Genomic DNA, 20,196 nt, shown 5'->3' on the forward strand with positions numbered 1-20,196 from the left:
CACAAAGAAGTTAGTTCAAGTTATTTAAAGTTTAGTTATTAACAAATATAAAACGCTTACATCGGTTTAGTTGTACTAGCTGTCTTGAGCTACAAGCCAACAATCGACCAACAACCTTAAAAGGGGGAGGGGGCGGCGAAAACAATGTTCAGACCCCTCGCCGGCTTGAGTGGAAACCTGCCATATCTTCAATTCTACCTTCATGAGGAACTTTTTACAAGGCTTACACATTATGTAAACAAGACGTTAATTTGGTTTCTATCATTTCTATACACAGTGTTCAATTAAAGAAGGCTAAATGAAAAATAAAACCTAAAAGTTGTGACTAAGTTTCTTTTTTTTTTACTACATTCTAAAAAAAAACTCACGGACCTCACTATTGGAGCCTACATCGCTCCCCTGGGCTACAGCTTCTTAAAGGGGCTCGAACGAAAATGTTGTTATCTAGGGAGTCGCCACTCGGGAATGTGAGAAACAAGCTGCCTTACTATGTTTTATTTCAAGCCATTGTATAAGTGACTTGTACTTTGGAGTATTTACTTTGTATTAAACTCATGAAAAATATTCAGCGCTGAGTTGCTTCATTTGTTGGATAAATTTGTAGACAACTCTGAATCCATGTATGTCAGATGATTGTGGATGCAATGCACATCTCTCCAAAATACAATCGTGATAATTATTATGAAAGTTTACGAACGTTGAAAAAGTTTTGATGGCTTTTGTATTTCCAGCTTTTATTTATTCTTATGCTTTAACTTGCAATAACAAACACGTGAACATATCCACGTCCAGACCATATAACTCTATAATGTTTATTACAAAGAAACAATAATTCAGATTTCTGTAGGCACGTATATCCATAATTGTTCCTAGTGCATGGCTCATAGTTGTACTTGAGGGATACAACAGCGGTGCAAATATGCAAGGAAAAAATTGAACGGTCTACAAAAAATGGATTTAAATCAAAAGCCACTTTTGGAACAGCGTCCAGCTCAGTCTTAATGGAATTGTTTTTTAGAGAAAAAAAAAAGGGGGGGGGGGCATTTTTAATTTCGCACGCAGGCGGCCACAACCCTCGCGGCGGCCCTGACTGACTAGAACTGATAAGTCCACAGCAGCGCTTACGAAACTTAAAACATCCTGGAAAGAAATTAAAGTCAGACGCACTCTTTGGTCATGGCGACATTCTTGCGAATCTTGGACCCTGACTGTGGAATTAGAAAGGAGAATTGAACAGAGTCTCTATAGAAGGATCCTTCTGTCACCCACAAAGACCGCATCACAAATGAGGAAATTCGAAAACAGAATTTCAAACCATCAGGCAGAGAAAGTGATGGTAAAAGAACATCAAAGAATCGACGGGCCTGCCATTGACAGAGATTCTATTCAAGGCAGAGGATAGTGAGGAATAGAAAAAGACGGTCGACAGATATGTGAAGGTGGAGGATACGTTTAAAAAAAAGCAAATTATAATATTTTATGATAAAATTATACACCTACTTTAAAACCATAACATTTAAAATATATAATATTCTGTCTCGCACTTTTTTAAATTGGCAATGGGGTATACTTTCATATTAATCTGTTCAAGAAAATGGATACCATCCATACAACACTTCTGTAACTTAAAGCACTACTCAATTAAAAGCAGACCGTGCCTATTATTAACACCAGTATTATTCTTTTAAAGATCAGCATGTGCAAATCCTGTTTTAAACATCCACACAGATTCGTGCTGATGTATTCCTTTACCTAGCTTTCCCACAATGCCTTGATGCTTTTCTAAAAATAAAAGATCGGAAGAGCGTCAGCTGTTCGGAAACATCTTCCCACTGCCCTAGTGACATGAAAAATGCTGCACTGACGGCATCGCTTTAGTCACTTTGGGAAACTAGCACAATAAATAAACAAAATAAAACTCCGAAAAAAAAAAAGAAAACAAAGGAGCGAAATGTTCCAATGTGTTGTTAATGAGCTGTTTGTTCTTATACTAAAATGTTTTTATAGAAGAACGAAAACGGCAAACATTAGCTCTCTATTTCCACTTTGGTCTACTCTCCTAAGTCCCAATGTATTCAGCTTCATTACTTCCTGATTCCTGACATACAGACACTTACTTTCAGGGCCGGTCCTACGGGTTGCGGGGCCCAAAGCGAGACGGATTGCGCGGGGCCTAATTTGGGTTGTGATAAGGATAATAAGTGAAAATTAAGATTTTTGCCTACAAAATCACTATCAAATTAACTTAACGAGCCAACTACAGTAGTAGTTTTCCACAAAAAAAAGCAAATAAACATTCAAATCTGCCTTTTAGATTTACTATAGACTAGCAAAATATCGCTTTTGTTGTTGTTTTTTTTCCTTAAGAGGTCGAGATAGATTTAGATTTATATTTCTATGCCAGTGACTATGAACGTAAATTAAGTACTGTATTTGAACTTCTTGTTTTGGTTACACTTCGGCTTACTATTACATTTTTATGAAATGAAAGCTGACTAGGTCGTTTTTTTTAAATCGCTTGTAGGATTGGCGTTGTCCATATTGATATAGTTCGTCCATCGTGGTTCGATGATGACCACTTTGTCATATTGAATGACAACTCGAAATGACAATTTTGTCTGTTTTAAGGAGATTTGCATCAGTTTTCAGATTTTAATAATTTCAGGAGATTTCAAGGAACCCTTGAATAATAAGTTAAAATGGTTTAATTTAATAATTTACACCTAGAATTTGCATCGCGCGGGGCCCACTGCGGCCGCATAGGTTGCAGTGGCCTAAGACCGGCCCTGCTTACTTTGTTGTCTGGCATTTTACGTCTCGACAGAATTCCTTTTCCCTTTGCAACTTCTTGTGTGACTAAAGAGGCAAATCCTTGATGTTCTGCTGCGGTCACAGGTTGTCAGAGATGGAGTGACCTCTCCTATGCTGGGGGAAAGTCTGGGTGGTAAATTGCCCACAAGTCAGCACTCGCCTCTTTTCCATACTGACGGGTCCAAAGGGATGGAAGGCCATCGCAATTTGGGGTCAGGTAGCCGCAGGAGCACTGCTACTGTCCCCCCCCCCCCGCCTACGGGGCTCCAAAACCAGATTTTCTGTTATGGTTTACTCCCTTAGCCTTAGACCCTACAGTGACACACACAAAGCATTGCGGCTATTAATCTCTAGCTAGGGGCCTGGTTTGTGGGTAGCAGGGCAGGTACGCACGCCGATGGGGCTATGACTAACTAACATCTTGGGTCAAAGCCTCCTCAGAGACCCTTGATGATTTGCCTGAGGCTTCCCAGCCCCAGTTTCCGTCACCACGAGGAGGTAATGTGTAGGAATGGCTGTGGAGAGTCTATGTACTGGCAAGAGAGACTTACAAAATTGATCCTCTTTCACATATGCTAGCCAGTGGTGGCAACAAGTTAAGGCTACCACACTAGACGCTTGTGTTGTTAAGACAGATTTTTTCTGTTACAAATTATTTAGAGTTTAGAGTGATGTAAATTGTCACAACATACATGATGCAAGATGTCACGATGTGTTGTGATGCCGGGGATTTTACTTGAATTCAATAGTTAACAAAAAATGAAGATCTAGAATCACAATTGACGATTCTTTGATAAAACAAAACTCTGGAACTTTATTCAAATATAACGTAAGTACAGCTTATGTATAAATTATAAATCAATGAGCATGAAACATATTACAAAGGCTTTTCAAACAGAGCTCTTAGAAACGTGACTGTCTACAAGGACATTATTTATTCGACTCCTTACTCCCCGCCAATTCTCTGGCGCTAACTCTTTTCAAAAAATGTCTTTGTTTAATTTCAAATCAACCAATAGATTTCAAACATACTAGTCACGTCCCTTGGGTAAATCCTGAGGCTCATGTCGAGGGCTTATATTTTCTTTTAAAAGTGAAATGTACAAACAATTCTATAATGTAATATGTGACATATTACCCCCCCCCTCCATTTAGCATTTGTATGGTAATAGAAATGCTCATATGTATTAAAAATATTTAAATATACACAAAATACCATACATGAAATTATAGAAAAATGGTTGAGGTAACATATGACAAAATAAAGTCAACTTGGAGATAACAACAATAATAAAAAATGTAAATGCAGTGAATAAAATTATTGATGACTTTGAACACCTGTCTCACTATGCAAGTGGTTATGAAAATGAGACAATGCTTGTCATGAACAATATCAAAAGTTGTACAAAGCATAATACTTGGATAAATTAAATCTTGAATTGAATAGGTTATTTCTCTTCGTGGTGCCTTATGATGAAATTAAAATATGACAATACAAAACTGATATACTACACCTGTGGAAGAAAAATATATATACAATTATGTTAAGAATTAAATACATCTGGAAAGTGTGTCAGCGAAGACGTTCTCACGTCCAGGAATTGTCTTGACCTCAAATTGGTAGTCTGTGAGTTGTAGACTCCAACGAGTTAAACGACTGTTCGCTAACTTTTTTGAGTTCAGAAATGCTAGTGGTGCATGATCAGTTAGGAGTGTGAAATGAGCACCTAGTAGGTATCTGGAGAACTTGGCTATGGCCCATACAATGGCTAGACATTCACGTTCGATGGTTGAGTATCTGGTTTCAGCTGGTGACAACTTCCTGCTGATGAAAAATACTGGGTGCAAAGTCTCTTGGCTTTTCTGTGAAGTGTCTTGGTAATTCTGCATTAGGCATGCTCCTATGGCTGAAGATGAAGCATCTGTGGCGAGGTAAAATTGCTTCTCTGGATTTGGAAGTTTGAGAATAGTGTCTCTTGAAAATTCAGCTTTAATGTTCTCAACCGTGGTATGTAGCTCTGTCGACCATGGAATCTTCGTTGGTTGTCCTTTCTTAGTGAGTTCAGTCAATGGAGCTATGAGTGCTGTGTAACCTGGTATGAAATGTCTGTAGAAGTTACACAGACCCAAAATACTTCTCACTTGCTTTTTACTGGTGGGGACTTTGATGTCTAGTATGCGTTGAATAATGTTCTCTTGAGGTCTCAGCGAATTGTAGCTGACTTTATAACCCAGGAAGGATATTTCTGACATGGCTAGTTCTACCTTACTAGGCTTTATGGTAAAACCATGTTGTTTCAGTATGCTGAAAACTTCTTGTAGTCCTTTGATATGTTCGTTCCATGTCTTATGGAATATGCAAATGTCATCTATATATGACACTGTGTCAGAGCGATTGCCTAGTATGCTGTGAATTGCTCTATTAAAGGTGCTGCTGGCGTTGACTAGACCAAATGGCATGAAGTTGAAATGGAATAGTCCATAAGCTGTGGTGAATGCCGTAAACTGTTTGCATTCTTGTCTGACTGGTATTTGGTAATAACCTCTGGATAGGTCTATTTTGGTGAAGAACTTTGCCTCTGAAAATTTGGTCATAAGATCTTCAGGATTTGGCATAGGATATGAGTCGAGTTGGGTTATTTTGTTCAACTGTCTGAAGTCGACACACATTCTTGGAGTTGTCGTTTGCTTTCGTTTGACAAGAACTATTGGTGCAGCATATGGAGAGTTGGAATGTTCAATGATTCCTTGCTCTAATAGTTGGTTAATTTCTTGTTTAAGAAAGTCTCTGTAGTGTACTGGTAATGGGTAAGGTCTTGTTTTTGTAGGCTTGGAATCAGTAAGTATTATATTGTGTTCCGCAATTGACGTTTTGCCTGGAACATCTGTAAATATGTCTGAATTTTCTTTGAGAATGGTAGTCAGTTCTTTCTGTTTTTGCGGTGTCATTGAATTGAGTTTGATGTCTTGCCAAAATTCAGTTTGTTTGGTAGTTGTTTGTGGCATATTGATGTCGTCAAATTCAGACGTGTCATTTTCATCTTCTTCTGGTATGACTGCAAGACATGATATGGCTCTTTCATTTTGTTCTGGGCTTGTGGTACCTTCTGTTATATTTTTGTAACATGTTGACGTGATAGATTTTCTTTTTGTTGCGTATGTCTATCTCATAATCAACATCTGTTATCTTTCTGAGTATGGGGAATGGACCTTGCCATTTGATGAATAGTCTGTTGCTTTTGTCTGGTAGTAGCAGACATACTTGATCTCCTGGTTCAAATTGTTTCAGTGTTCTGTTTCTATTGACTCTCATTCTGGTATTGGAGTTTGCTATGGCTGTGGCTTCATTTGCTTTTTCACATGCAGATATGACTATGTTTCTGGTATCTTGCACATGTTGAAACGCTGTCTTGGTTTCTGATGAAATTGAGTTTTGGCGAATAATAGCTTCTTTGAGGATTGCCATCGGTCCTCGTGGGTTGGCGCCATAAACCATCTCGAAAGGTGAGAATCCTGTGGTTTCTTGAGGACTTTCTCTGTATGCAAACAGAGCTGCTGGTAGCAATAAGTCCCAATTCTGCGGATTGTCGTGTGCTATTTTCGAAATGCACCTCTTCAAAGTACCGTTGAATCGTTCGCAAAGCCCGTTGCTTTGGGGATGATAGGGCGTTGTGAACTTCATCTTGATGTGGTACATGTTCATGAAGTCTTTGGTAATGTCAGCTGTGAACTGTGTGCCTCTGTCAGAGAGGATAACTTCTGGGAAACCAATTCTGGAAAATATCTCTGACAAAGCTCTGGTGATGTCAAGCGCTGTAATGTTGACTAGAGGTACTGCTTCTGTCCATCTTGTACATGTGTCAATCAATGTCAGGACATATCGATGGTTTCTTGTTGAAGCTACTGGCATAGGACCAATCAAATCAACTGAGACTTTTTGGAATGGCTTGTCTGTCAATTCCATATCTTGAATAGGTGCCTGTGATTTGTTGTTCTTAGGTCCTTTGACTTGGCAAATATGACATGACTTCACGTATTTCTTGACGTCTTTAATGATACTTGGCCAATAAAATTCTTTGAGGATTCTGGCTTTAGTTTTGACTACGCCCATATGGCTGGCGTGTGGAATGTTATGTCCTGTTTCCAGTATTTCTTTCCTGTATTTCTGTGGCACTATTATTTGCTGAATGGAATTGTCTTTATGCATGGCATTTTTCACCAGGAGGCCATCTTGAAAATATGGTTTATTTGGTAGATTCAGCTGTTTGTTTGAGCTTTCTGATAAAGTATTCGCAATGTTGGATCTCGTTTCTGTTCTTCTTTGAAGTCATCATATGTGAAATATGACTTGTCTTGATGGACTTCAGTTTGGCCAGTTAGAGTTCTTGTATCATTGTTAGAGACTCTGGGCATGTCGTCTTGTTCTTCAAAGTTCAATAATGGACATTCTGGAATTGGAGGTGGACTTATGACCGGTAGGTATGGGCTTGATGTAACTGGGGGTGTCCATGTTGAGTGTTCTTGATTGTTGCTGGCTACTGGACTAGTAACTGGTTCTGTTGCATTCTGCATAACGTGAGTAACTGAGGTAGCCATGTGATTATTTTGGCTAACTTGTTCAGGTGCCAAATGTTCTTGTTGTCTGGACATGGATCTTGTCATTACTGCCAAACATTTTTGACCTTGCTGTATGGCATTTGTCCATTCAGTAAGTTCTTGAGGAGTGCATTCTTTAACTCCTTCTATGTTTCCAATGATTAGGTCCACTGGTAGATTGGGTGTTACTAATGCTTTTGTTTGACCACTGAAGAATGGTGTAGTAACATAAATGATGGCTTCAGGTAACTTGCTGACAGTTCCGTTGAATGCAGTGGCTTGGACGTGGTTGCCTGTGAAACGGTTTGCGTGTACGAAGCGTTCATGTACTAATGTGGACGTGCTTCCGGTGTCACGAAGAACTTCCACCTTCTTGTCTCCTACAAAGCCTGGATAAAATTTGAGACCATTGGACTTTGCAATGACTGTCATAGTTGAGTGCTCATTGTAATAGCTTCTGTTATATGAGCTTCTGTTTGGCATATATTGTGGTCTGGAGTCCTGTGAATGACTTCTGTAGCGAGGTTTGTTGTTATCTGGTTTATTGTTTCCAGGTGCTTTGTTGAGATTGTATTGCTCTCTATTGCTGTATCTTTGAGTTGGTGATGTGGGTCTATCAAAATTTTGATTTTTGGAGACTGCCTGTTTTTTCCAACATTCATGAGTTTGGTGACCCTTTTTATGGCAATATGAACATTCTGTGGTTCTGCTGCGGCATTGAGACGTGAAATGCCCTAGTTTATGACATTTGTTGCATTTGACTTTGTCATCTGACTTATATCTTGCATTTTTGTCTTGAGCAAAGCAGACAAAATTTTCTTCAACAGATGGTTTGACTGACTTGTTTGGATAGGCTGCTTTATATTGTCTGATGATCTTGGTTAATGTCTGTATATCAGTAGGATTTCTCTCTATAATGTAGGATTGAATATCTTCTGAGTGAGCATGGGTGATGTTGTCGATAATAATATGTTGACGAAGAGCTTGGTAACTTTCTTCTATTTTTGCCATGGATACCCATCTATCAAACCACATTGACATATTAGCTACAAAAATTTGAGGATCATCATTTTGCTGTGGCCTTTCATTATAGAATTTCTTTCTATAGTTGGCTGAAGTTGCTCCGTATTGGCGCAGTAGAGCTACCTTGATATCAGAGTAAGTGCTGCGTTCATTGATGGACAGTTGTGAGCAAATGTTGACAGCTTTGCCAGTCAAAAGGGTGAGGAGTGAGCTCGACCAATGTGCTTCAGGTAGACCGGATGTTGTAGCTATTTCTTCAAATCTTAGGAGATACGAGTCCATATTGTCAATGTTTTCGTTGAAAGCCGATATTTTGTTCATTAATCTGTATTTGTCAAACATACTTGAGTGACCTTGAATTGGAATGCTTTCTTTATTTTGCCTTTCGAATTCCATTTTTTCTTTTTCATGTTGTCTTTGTTTTTCGGCGTCTTGTAATTTTTTTTCTTCTAATTGCATGCGTTTTTCAGATTCTTGCCTTTGTTTTTCAGATTCTTGCTCTTGATATTCCTTTTCTTCTTGTTTCTCTGCCCACTGCCACTGGTCTGACTTTGGGATTTGCTTTTCTTTGGCTAATTCTACCAATTCGAAGAATCGTTGTGTTCTATAACTGGAAGCCATATTTAATTTTTTTGTTAGTTTCTTGTATTGGAGCAAAATGTTCGATATCTGGATTTTGGCTTTATCTCAGATATAATAATAATATAGATCTAGTGACAAAGTTCTTGAAGCCTCAATTTGCTAATAAATTCTTGACAGTAGACTTGTAGTTACTGGAGTCGTATGATTGATATATAGATCTATTGAGCCGATGTACTTTTTACTGGTTTAACAGTTGGTTAAATCTGGTCTTCTGTTTACTTTGTGCTAGACAAATGATTATTTACTGGTCTTCTTTATATTGCCAGTTATTTGCTTTACTGGTCTTTTATATTGCCAGTTATTATGTATATTGGTCTTATTCCTTTTGCCAATTACATATAATAATAGATTTCGTGAGTTAGACGTAAGAATTATCGATAACCAACTGACCTGTTAAACACAGAAATTCTGACCTCCGTTAAATAAGAATGAAGTTCCTTTGAAGAGTTTTAGAAATTGGTCCTAGATCTTGAATAAATTTCGTTAAAAGTTGTCCATGAACTTTTGTTCGTCGGAGAGTGCCAGATATGTCACAACATACATGATGCAAGTTGTCACGATGTGTTGTGATGCCGGGGATTTTACTTGAATTCAATAGTTAACAAAAAATGAAGATCTAGAATCACAATTGACGATTCTTTGATAAAACAAAACTCTGGAACTTTATTCAAATATAACGTAAGTACAGCTTATGTATAAATTATAAATCAATGAGCATGAAACATATTACAAAGGCTTTTCAAACAGAGCTCTTAGAAACGTGACTGTCTACAAGGACATTATTTATTCGACTCCTTACTCCCCGCCAATTCTCTGGCGCTAACTCTTTTCAAAAAATGTCTTTGTTTAATTTCAAATCAACCAATAGATTTCAAACATACTAGTCACGTCCCTTGGGTAAATCCTGACGTGCTATCAAGTGTCTAAATTTGATGGGTAAATCCCGAGGCTCATGTCGAGGGCTTATATTTTCTTTTAAAAGTGAAATGTACAAACAATTCTATAATGTAATCTGTGACATAAATGTTTGGGAAAAAAAATTAAATGTTTTGTCTACAAATTTGTGTATATTTGTGGAGAAATATTTTTTACATGTAATTTGAGGCAAAAACAAGACAACAGTATGTTCATTTTTCTACACAGTATTTCAAAAAACTAACAAAGATATTCAAATACAAAATTTGAATTTATATAGTTTATTATATCTAAATCATTGGGGACCAACTACAAGTTTGCACTATGGTCTATTCTAGAAAATATGGAATTAGGGAAAAGAAAAAAATATTTGGGAAAAAAAGTATTTTAGATACAGAAATAACTCTAGTACACAGAAACTACAAGATATTCCTGCAACTGTGTACCAAATTTCAAACATATATATAAATAACGTGTTACTATTCCCTTGTTGTTTAATTGAATATATCGAATATGCCGTGACGTTTTTCTCCAGTTGGTTTCACTAATCAGAGCTTACAGTTTCGATGGAGTCTGGACAGTCCACTTACCTGCCTGAAACAATTGGAGATGTCGCAATTTATTTTGGCCAGAATGGACTACAAGGAATGCCAACGAATGTCGGATATTAATGGTCAGTATATTAATATAAATAATGTTTTTTTTTTTATCTTTTTGTTTTCTGAACTAAACTGAGCTGTGAGATTTATAACAAATATTCACATTTAATTAGAGTAACACTTTTAGTAAAATCACTAAATTTAGAACTCCTACAGGATAGATACAGTGATGCCATTCCTAATTCAATCTGCGTGCCATTTTAATTTCCAACACTAGTGTCGCGGGCCACATGATGGAAAACATACAACTAAATGAAATTGACCTGAAACTATTTTATTTCAAACCCGAGGATCTAGTACTTACATTGAAGTATTGGGATATTTGAATTTTCTCTTTACACTACAAAAAAAAAAATGGCGTAAGTTCTGTTTATATTTTGGTATTCTTGTTTTTTTATTTTTTTATTTTTTTTTTTAAACAGTCAGACTTTCTTTATAAAAACAAACATGTTGGCTAGCATTGGTATCATGTTCTATAAAAAGTAAAGATCCGTCCATTCTATAGTCATATTTCATGAATGTAATAATGTTAAATGCCTTGGTAGTAATCCATTAGAAAATATTGAGGGCCCTAAAGATACATTTTGTACATTTTTTTGGGGGGGGGGGGATTTTCTATATTTTATGCCGACGTTTAGGCTGGCCGTATGGAAGCACGTCGCATGCCGGATCTGGCCCGCGGGCCTTATTTTGGGGTAGAAGATTAAAAAGAAAAGTAGCAATAATTGATTAAGACTGAATCATAATCTACAAATGCAAAAAAAAAGCTAATAAAATAGAAAGACACAAAGATAGAGGCACATTCCTTCCTTGTTCCATATGCTAGGACAAATTTGTACAAAGGATCCGTCTTTCCTTGTGCTACAAGAGCATGAAACGGGTTGCCTGAATCAGCCAGGAGAACCAATGACTTGGCAGGAATATAATGACGAAGGGGCACGCGTTAGACGTAATCATCTTCTCTTTCGAAGTAACGTCTGTAAATGATAAGATAAGATAATAGAAACAAATTATTCGCCATAGTTTTATTGATTTTTACATCAGAATCTATTCAGCTAACAGAAACACACATACACACAATCACTCTATAATATATGGGAGAAGATAAAAGAAAGATTCAAGGCTAAAATGGCGCGTAGAAAACATTTTCTGCCTTAAAATGTAGAAATGTTCTCCCATGTTGGGATGGAAATATTTACAGACAACAAACAGCAGCTGTCAATGCTAATATGTTTTGGTCTTTTTGTTGTGGCCTTTAAAATCTGGCCACTTCGCAAACATCGAAAACTGAACAAGCGCGCACGCACAGAAACACACACACACACAATTATCGGGGAATATTTGACGTTTTTCGGAGAAATAATAAAATTACAACCCAATAACCCTTGTCAAAGTCAGGGTGAACTCAGGTGACCTCTTTCCCAAGTCGTTGATGTCTAATAATCGACTCGCCCTGAAATCCGATCATGACAAATGATATTTGCCATTTTCCTTACTCTTTCGCTCTTTTTTTTCCTCTCTCTCTCTCTCTTTCTCTCTCCTGCCCACCCCCAATCAGCATGTCTTAAGACATAACCATCTGTCACTCCACAGAGACAGTCTGTCTTAAGTCTGTGTCTTTCTTCTACTTCTATTGGACGAGATTGACTTGCCTGTTTCCCTTGTGTTTGTAGTCGTTAGTCCGATGTTTGTTTTTTGACGTCATGGACTCTACTTGCCGAAAATCAATACATTTGGTCTCGGTGACGTGTATGTGCTCATCATCAATAGATATAACCATCTTCATTTGATATTTCGTTATTAGCTGCCTTGTTAGTACTCACATTGTATCGATGAGATGAAAAGAACAAACAACAAACCAGGACTGCGTGAACGATTGCAGTGGTCCAGTGCTTCTCTTGAGATCCAGTCACTGATCTCATAATTATTCAACTTTTAACATTAGTTAGCTAGGAAAAGCAGTGGTGCAGTGATGGGCAAACTTTTCAAGTAGCAGGCCAAAAACTTAAAGGAATAATTTTGGCGGGCCAAAATATTTTTTATCTCAATAATACAGAAATTTAGTATTAGATTTAATTATATCGAAATTTCAATAAATCGATGCTAGAAGGTGTAAAAGTTTCGATAAACAGTGGTCATAATTGAGTTCCAATTAGGACGTGGTTATTCTCAAGAAAGAACTGAGATGTTCAGCCGTTAAGCTGACACAGCTTTTACTATGTGTTATTACTGAAAAAGCTACTTCTAAACAAACTTGCAAACATTGCAATGAGTATAAGAAAACGCCAGCAAATTGCCTAAAATTATCTTCAGAATTTCTTTGTCTGTCTCCCTTCATTCAGTGAATTGATCCTCGTGAAATGTGACAGGACATTTTTTAGCTGATTGGCAAATTGAAGTTGTAGCTTGAAACTTGAAATGTGATATTGTCAACACATTTTTTATTTTTCCTTGTATTTTAACATTTCATTTGTTCATGTGACGTCAGGTCTGCGAAGAATGCAAAATTCAAGACCATGACGAATATTTAAATTTTAAGTTTTTCTCATGGAAGAAAATCTTAGTCGTATTTCAGTGCCCAAATTCTATCTCGAAGACACGACCTGATCTAAGTCATTTTTTCTTTCGTGTCGTAAAGTACTTCAGAGTATTCAGATTGCATTGAATTAAGACACTTTTAAAATCGTCTATCTGCAAGTCAACGAGAATGTTAAGTATTTACACGCATTACTATTACATTGATGACTATTTTATATGTAACACTAGTAACAGTCTTACAGAGAAATTAAAATCTATTTCATAAGCATTGGTAAAATCATCAAAATGTTTATTTTTGTCACATTTTTTAAAAAATCTATGCCTCTTATAAATACAACGAACTGTGCAGCCACATTGAAGTTCATATTTTCGTTCATAGTCCTCTAGCGGGACCTAAGGTTACCCATTTTTGAGGTAACAGTGTTGTTAATTGTATTTTTATCTTCTGATTCTCCTATTCAAATCTAGATGTTTTTCAAGATAAAATTGCAGTTTCAAATTATTATTTTTTTCCCAACTTCGCAATTCTTTAAATTATTTACCAATTCTCCATAAAAAAGTTGTTATTTTTTTTTTGAGCATTACTGTGCGCTACAATATAACTTCCTTATGTACGAGCTTTCTGAGAAATATAATCTTCTCGAATAAGATTTTTCCGGCTTAATACTTTTCGGCTTTTTGTTTTCTCTTGCCATCAGTCAAGGATGTATCAATGAGACACAATGGTTTACCTTTAATAGTTATGAAAAGCTACTTCTGCGTGCACTAGTCTTTAAAAAAACACACATCGATTTTCAGAATCAACTTGACTTTTATATTCGAGATTTTGGAATCGCACAGTGAAATAAAGAGACGATAGACACCAGATCCACAGCCACTTTTTTTTTAAGGATCAATCAACGTTCACTGAAATTTGTTTACTACACTTTTGCGGATTTCAAATCAGCAGACGCATCAAGTCTGGAATCACGAAATAAAATTAATATTGTTCTTAAGTTTCAAATTGTATTAAAAGCTTAAATTTTTACATTATGAAGGAAATTTTTATTTTTAATCATTTTTGCAAAATACGTGGCGGGCTAGATTAAACTTTTCCGAGGGCCGGACTAGGCCCGCGGGCCGTAGTTCGCCTATCATTGACCTAAAGTATGTGATGCCATTTTGGCAGCTCCTATTGATGCACACCAAAAAAAAGCTATATTCTCGCACTTGGTTTTGTCATGCAAATTCGTTTTCCCCTCTTTCGTGATTCATCGAGGTGCCAGATTTTTGTTTACCAAGGGCTGTAAAATGTAAAATACTCGAGACTGATCAATCGGACTGACTTAACTTAACATGGTCTTTTTACACGCAGAACAATACGTTAGGAGCTGGTTTTGATTGTGTGGTAAAATTTTGATGCCCTTCCGCACCAGCCGCTTATTGCTAGTTAAGCCTCTGAGAAATGTATCTCTGAAGGTATGTAAAACTAAAGTAACCCTTTGAGACCTTGCTATGTATAGGGCAGATGATGTAAAGGTCATTTGTTTCTATGGACGACGTTTAATCTGGGGTGACCAACTGCCTTTACTTTCCCCAACTAATGACAGGTACCCTTTAGAGTTGGCTGGACTCAGAGTCGTCCTAAAAATCCCAAAGTTAAAACTTACAGTCTTCACCGAGATCCGAACTTGTGAGCCCTCAGCCACTAACCATATGTATTTCTGAAGATATATAGGTCGGCTGAATTTAGGTTGACAATCGGGACTATCGCTAGACACATCATTATGTGAGTTAAAATCGAAGTGCTTTGACCAGGACTCGAGCCAAAAACCACAAGATATAAGGTGATTGATCTTTTGTCAACCGTGTAAGTACTTCGGCTCTTGTTCTGACATCACTTGCCCTCATGAGTTCGAGCAGGGCTCTGTAATGGGGCTATCCGGCCGCTCTGAAAAGAGGTCTTACTTTTATAGAGTCTTTATAGAGGACGTCATCAATCTCTTGGGGTAGTTTATGTGTCATGCTACATAAGCAAATCTAATCTTACCATCTAATTATGTCATTACAATTTGTATAATTTGTATCCGCCTAAACAATCTAAACTTTTCTATTGAATAAAGTTTTGCTCTGCTTAAATCAATAGCTTTATTAGTGAGGTGGGAAAGAGGTGGAGTCAGAGCACCTCCCTCCCCCCTGTAGATATTGACATTGGGAATTATTTGTTTGCTGATCTTTATAACAAAAAACACAAAACCGCAAGTTGATATTTCGCCCTGGGAGATGGACACGTTGAATTAGTGTCTCTTGTTACTGTTGGGTTTTGGGTTCGATCCTCATCCTGCTTTTTTTTATAAATTTTCTACTCGGTTAATGTTAATGTTCAAATGTCCTTCGAAATAGGCCCAGTCCTCTAGTTGGCAACAAAATCTTTTCCCTTTCATTTTTATATCATGCAATGGAGCTAGATATAATAAAGCTTTATCAAGGGAGCTAAATTGAACTTCAATGAAAACAAAACAAAAAAAACATCTACAAAGGCAATAGCTACGAAAAAGATTTTGCACAAATATATATATATATATATATTACCAACCTTCAATTTATTCTTAACACCGAATACACTAACTGTATGTTGGTACCGTGTATTGCCATTGATGAAAATCTCTTTTTAGGATATCTACAAAATTTCTTATGATAGGTTTACATTGTTTTCATTTTTGATAATTTCTTTAAACAATTTTGAAGAAAAGCTTAAATTTCAATTCGAGTCCTAAATAGGTTCCACAGGTACAAGAATTATAATTGCCTGTGTGTGTGTGTGCAGTGGCGTAGCAAGGTACCAGTGAGCCCGGGTTCAAGAAAATGTTGATGCCCTCCCCCCCCCCCCCCCAATATGACAAATTTTGAAATTTTGTGAGACAAAAAAATCGAGTAGTTTGTATGTATCGATACATTTACTAAAAGACATTTTAATTCTATTACAACTTCATGAACACAACCGACAGAATCATTGAAGACCATGTTTAAGTACAATGAACATAACGCGCAAGTGGCTGCTTTTGTTTGAACAATGCCAGAAGGCTTTTGTACTGTCCGCTCATATTGCCTTGGCCTCGCAAGTAATTTATAGAAAGATGGTGATTTTGTATTTCTTTTAGTTTTTGTTCAGCCAATGTTGCAGACTTCTGGTTCTCACAAATATAAAAAAACCTACAAATGATCCTTGATTGCAATTTCTTTGGATATTTTGTCATCGGAGCTCACAAAACAATTTCAGAAAATAATGCTAATTTAATCAACTTTTAATATTTCTTGAGTGTTCTCAACCGTGATGGAGAACAATGGCGAAGATTGGATCTCTTTCAGTATTTTTTGGTAAAACTACATTGTCCAACAGGCTCTTTTATATCGCTTTGAATCTGTGGGGGATGAGGTAAGAGGTTGTGTTTGTTGCCGTTCTTGTTTTCTTAAGAATGTATGTACTGCTAAGAAATTGTCGTTGTTACTTGGGTCACCTAAACGATTCTCTTCACGATGACCTCTAAATAAAAGGTTGTTGCGTGCTTAAGTAAAAAAATTAGCAATCACTTTGCGATGAAATTTCCGTCAGTAGGCCTAATTGTCAACTTCTTCAATGTGCTCTTTGTTTGCATCTTCCACCGTTCCAAGCTTGGTGATGAAGCTAAGTCATTATTAGGCCTATCATGTTTTCTTTTTTTTTTTTTGTTTGAAACAATTCGGTAGGAAAATTAGCAACATTGATGCTGTCTCGGGGTATAAATCCGAGACCATCCGAACGACAGTCCAGTGCACATACCATACGACAAAGCAGTCGTTAAACTAAAAGACACTATTTCATGATAAATGTATTTATCGCTTTATCTTTAGATATTTTTTTTATAAACCTCCTCCCCAATTCAGTCTACGAAGTCAAGATAAGTAGCACAAATAGTCAACATCCTTAAGACTTTAACGATTTCATAAGTAACTTTTCCTAACCTTTTTAATATCTTATATACATTTCTGGTGATAGAAAAAAAAACACACTTTTTATAAAAAAAAAACAAAAAAAGAACAATGGTTTAATTATAAACAAATAAAGCTTGTCTTCGAGTCCGAATATTAGTGAGGAATGCAGTATTTCCCGTGGCTGCGCAGCCCCATCTGTGACCTACATATTTTGCCACATCCAGGGCATAGCCATTGTCCGCAGGTGGCCGATTACGATTTTCTTTTCGCCGTCTGCGTCTGTCCTCGGCAGCGGATTTTCTTTTGGTTTCAAATGTAATTAGCATGGAGGGGAAATAACCCAAAGAAAGAATGGGACCCAAACGTCCTCACCAACACACCGTCACACCATTACAATAAACCTGATGAAAGCAGCTCTTTTCATCAAAACCGTCCGAGTGGCTTGTATACTGACACTAGCCATGCTCTAACTAAAAACAGGGCTAATGTTTTGAAGTTAATAAAGTTAGATATGCCGTTAAGGATATTTTAAGGAAACTTTTAATTTTTTTAAATTTGTTAATTAATTATTATTATTTTTTTTTTTACAAACTTGCAGTTATTTTTACCCCACTTTTTTGTCCCCCCCCCCCCCAATGGCAGGTCACAATTGGTCATTAATCACGCGCCATGCAGTGCTGTATTTAGACTTAAAAGGCCCTAAGCTATTTAAGATAAGGAACCTCAAATTAGTTCAGATATAATATTTGACTACTAAATATTTCTTGGGGGCCCTAACCTATAGCTTATATTGCATATAGATAAATCTGGCCCTGGTCCATGTTTGTTACGCCATCGGGTGTGGGTCCTTAAATGGTCGTGGGCCCGGGTTCATTGAACCCCTTCGCGTCATGGATGCTACGCCACTGTTTTTTGTGTATGTGTATTGTTATTTATAACATCTGGCCTCGGTGTAAATAGGATTCAGAATAGAACTCTCTATTTATGCTCAACTATAATTAAAAGTCTACTCTTCACGTCTGAAGATCAATGATTGGGAAACATATTTTTCGTGGCTGAGACCCCGACTTTGCACTACATTATACAGATTAGTCTATTTTAGTCATGCACAAGTCAATGTCAACTATGTTTGTGAACACCTCCCATTGCATAGACTTCTTATCTATAATATTTGGGTTTTCACACTAAAAGGTTATCAGAGTTATCTGCTCTTTGTTTACATTTTGAGGTTTTGTTGACGTTCTTTAAGCAAGAAAATTTAGTAAGAAGGGAAAAAACAGAAGAGAAAGGTATATGAAGAAATCTGGTGGCGATAGAATGGAACCTAATTAAAAAAAAGAAAGGGCTCCATATAGAAATACAACTGTTGAGAAACAGCATAGGAGTTTGATTTTACAGGGCTACAAAGGGGACAAAATGATTAGCTTTATTAAAATGCTTCGCTCATCAATACTTCAGTATTCTGTTCACCGGATACACCGAACAGCTTGTTATTTATGGCTTTGCTTCCATGTAGGAAAATGCCCAATATGTCCCAAACACGTCAAAAGTGATATTTTCATAAGCTGATAATTTTTTATAAGATAATATTTTTATAAGCTGATATTTTCATAAGCTGATATTTTCATTAGCTGATATTTTCATAAGCTAATATTTTCATGAGCTGATGTTTTCATAAGCTGATATTTTTATAAGCTGATATTTTCATAAGCTAATATTTTCATTAGCTGATATTTTCATAAGCTGATATTTTCATGAGCTGATATTTTCATAAGCTGATATTTTCATAAGCTGATATTTTCATGAGCTGATATTTTCATAAGCTGATATTTTTATAAGCTGATATTTTTATAAGCTGATATTTTCATAAGCTGATATTTTTATAAGCTGATATTTTCATTAGCTGATATTTTCATGAGCTGATATTTTCATAAGCTGATATTTTTATAAGCTGATATTTTTATAAGCTGATATTTTCATAAGCTGATATTTTCAGCCAATCACTTTGTTTTACTCTTTCAGACACGTTCTCCTGTCTTCAGATGGATCTCAAACTGCACCGTCGAGTCGGTTTCTACATGATACAGCTGTACATCCCCAGCGCGCTGGTGGTTGTCCTCTCCTGGGTGTCTTTCTACCTGGATGTTGGTTCAGTCCCGGGCAGGGTATCCCTGGGGATACTGACAGTACTCACTATCACTAATATGAAGACAATGGCTGTATCTTCGCTACCCAAGGTAAATCTGGAATACATATTTGTAACTAAATGGCGAATATCTTGGAATCAGATATTTAGCAAGGAATGCAGTGTTTCGCCTAGCTGTATATGATTAGAAAAATAATTATGTCTAGTCTGTATAGTCATAATTATAATTCTTTACATTTCCTTCCTCTTCTTGCTTTTAATACTATTATTATTATTCTTATAAAAGTGTTTCAAATTATCTAGCGCTGTCAGGATAGAGATTCATTAAAGGGAAACAAAATTAATTGGAGTCTCCCTTTAAGTTTGTCCACTGAGAAATATTCTTACAATATGTCAAGCCTGAAGCTGTACCGCAATGAAAATCTTCCTAGGAAATATTCAGAGTAATGAGAATGTATGAGTTATTATCCCATGGACTGATATTTCTATTGAGAATACTGTAATTTTAGGAAACTTACAGAATCGCTTGATGTCCGAGCTTAGGTTTACACAGTTTACTCTTTGGCCATCTTCGTATTTTGTTAAAGTAATGTGTCACAGCAATAGCCATGATCACGTTCAGAGATAAAAAGTAGGTCTGGTCTATTAAAATCTACTACTATTACTATATCACCCTATCAATGACCAACTATACCAGTATTGTAGTTGTTGACTCGAGAACCTCTTGTAGTGAGTATTTATATTGCAAAATAGTATTTTTCTCAGTTTGCCAAGGCCAGGTGCTGGTGAATTCGTTTCGTCACCTGACTATAAACAACTTAAGTAGAAAGATTCGGACAAAACTTTATTGTCATTATGGGCTTACACGTTTCCATCATTCCATTTTATTTCTGCACTTTGGGCATTTGTTCACAC

At 36.6% G+C, this 20,196-nt stretch overlaps 1 protein-coding gene across 2 annotated transcripts in view; it reads left to right on the forward strand.

Annotated features, from left to right (window-relative positions):
- Positions 1-20,196, forward strand: part of LOC106067228 (glycine receptor subunit alpha-2-like) — a 96,540-nt gene that overhangs the window by 72,182 nt on the left and 4,162 nt on the right. For both annotated transcript variants that reach the window (XM_056039515.1, XM_056039516.1), the window contains 2 exons: positions 10,523-10,660; positions 19,158-19,372. In XM_056039515.1, the coding sequence (XP_055895490.1) occupies positions 10,523-10,660; positions 19,158-19,372 (353 nt within the window). The remainder of the gene's footprint in view (positions 1-10,522; positions 10,661-19,157; positions 19,373-20,196) is intronic.

The sequence above is a fragment of the Biomphalaria glabrata genome, chromosome 8, assembly GCF_947242115.1.
Source record: "Biomphalaria glabrata chromosome 8, xgBioGlab47.1, whole genome shotgun sequence".
Classification (NCBI taxonomy): Eukaryota; Metazoa; Mollusca; class Gastropoda; family Planorbidae; genus Biomphalaria; species Biomphalaria glabrata.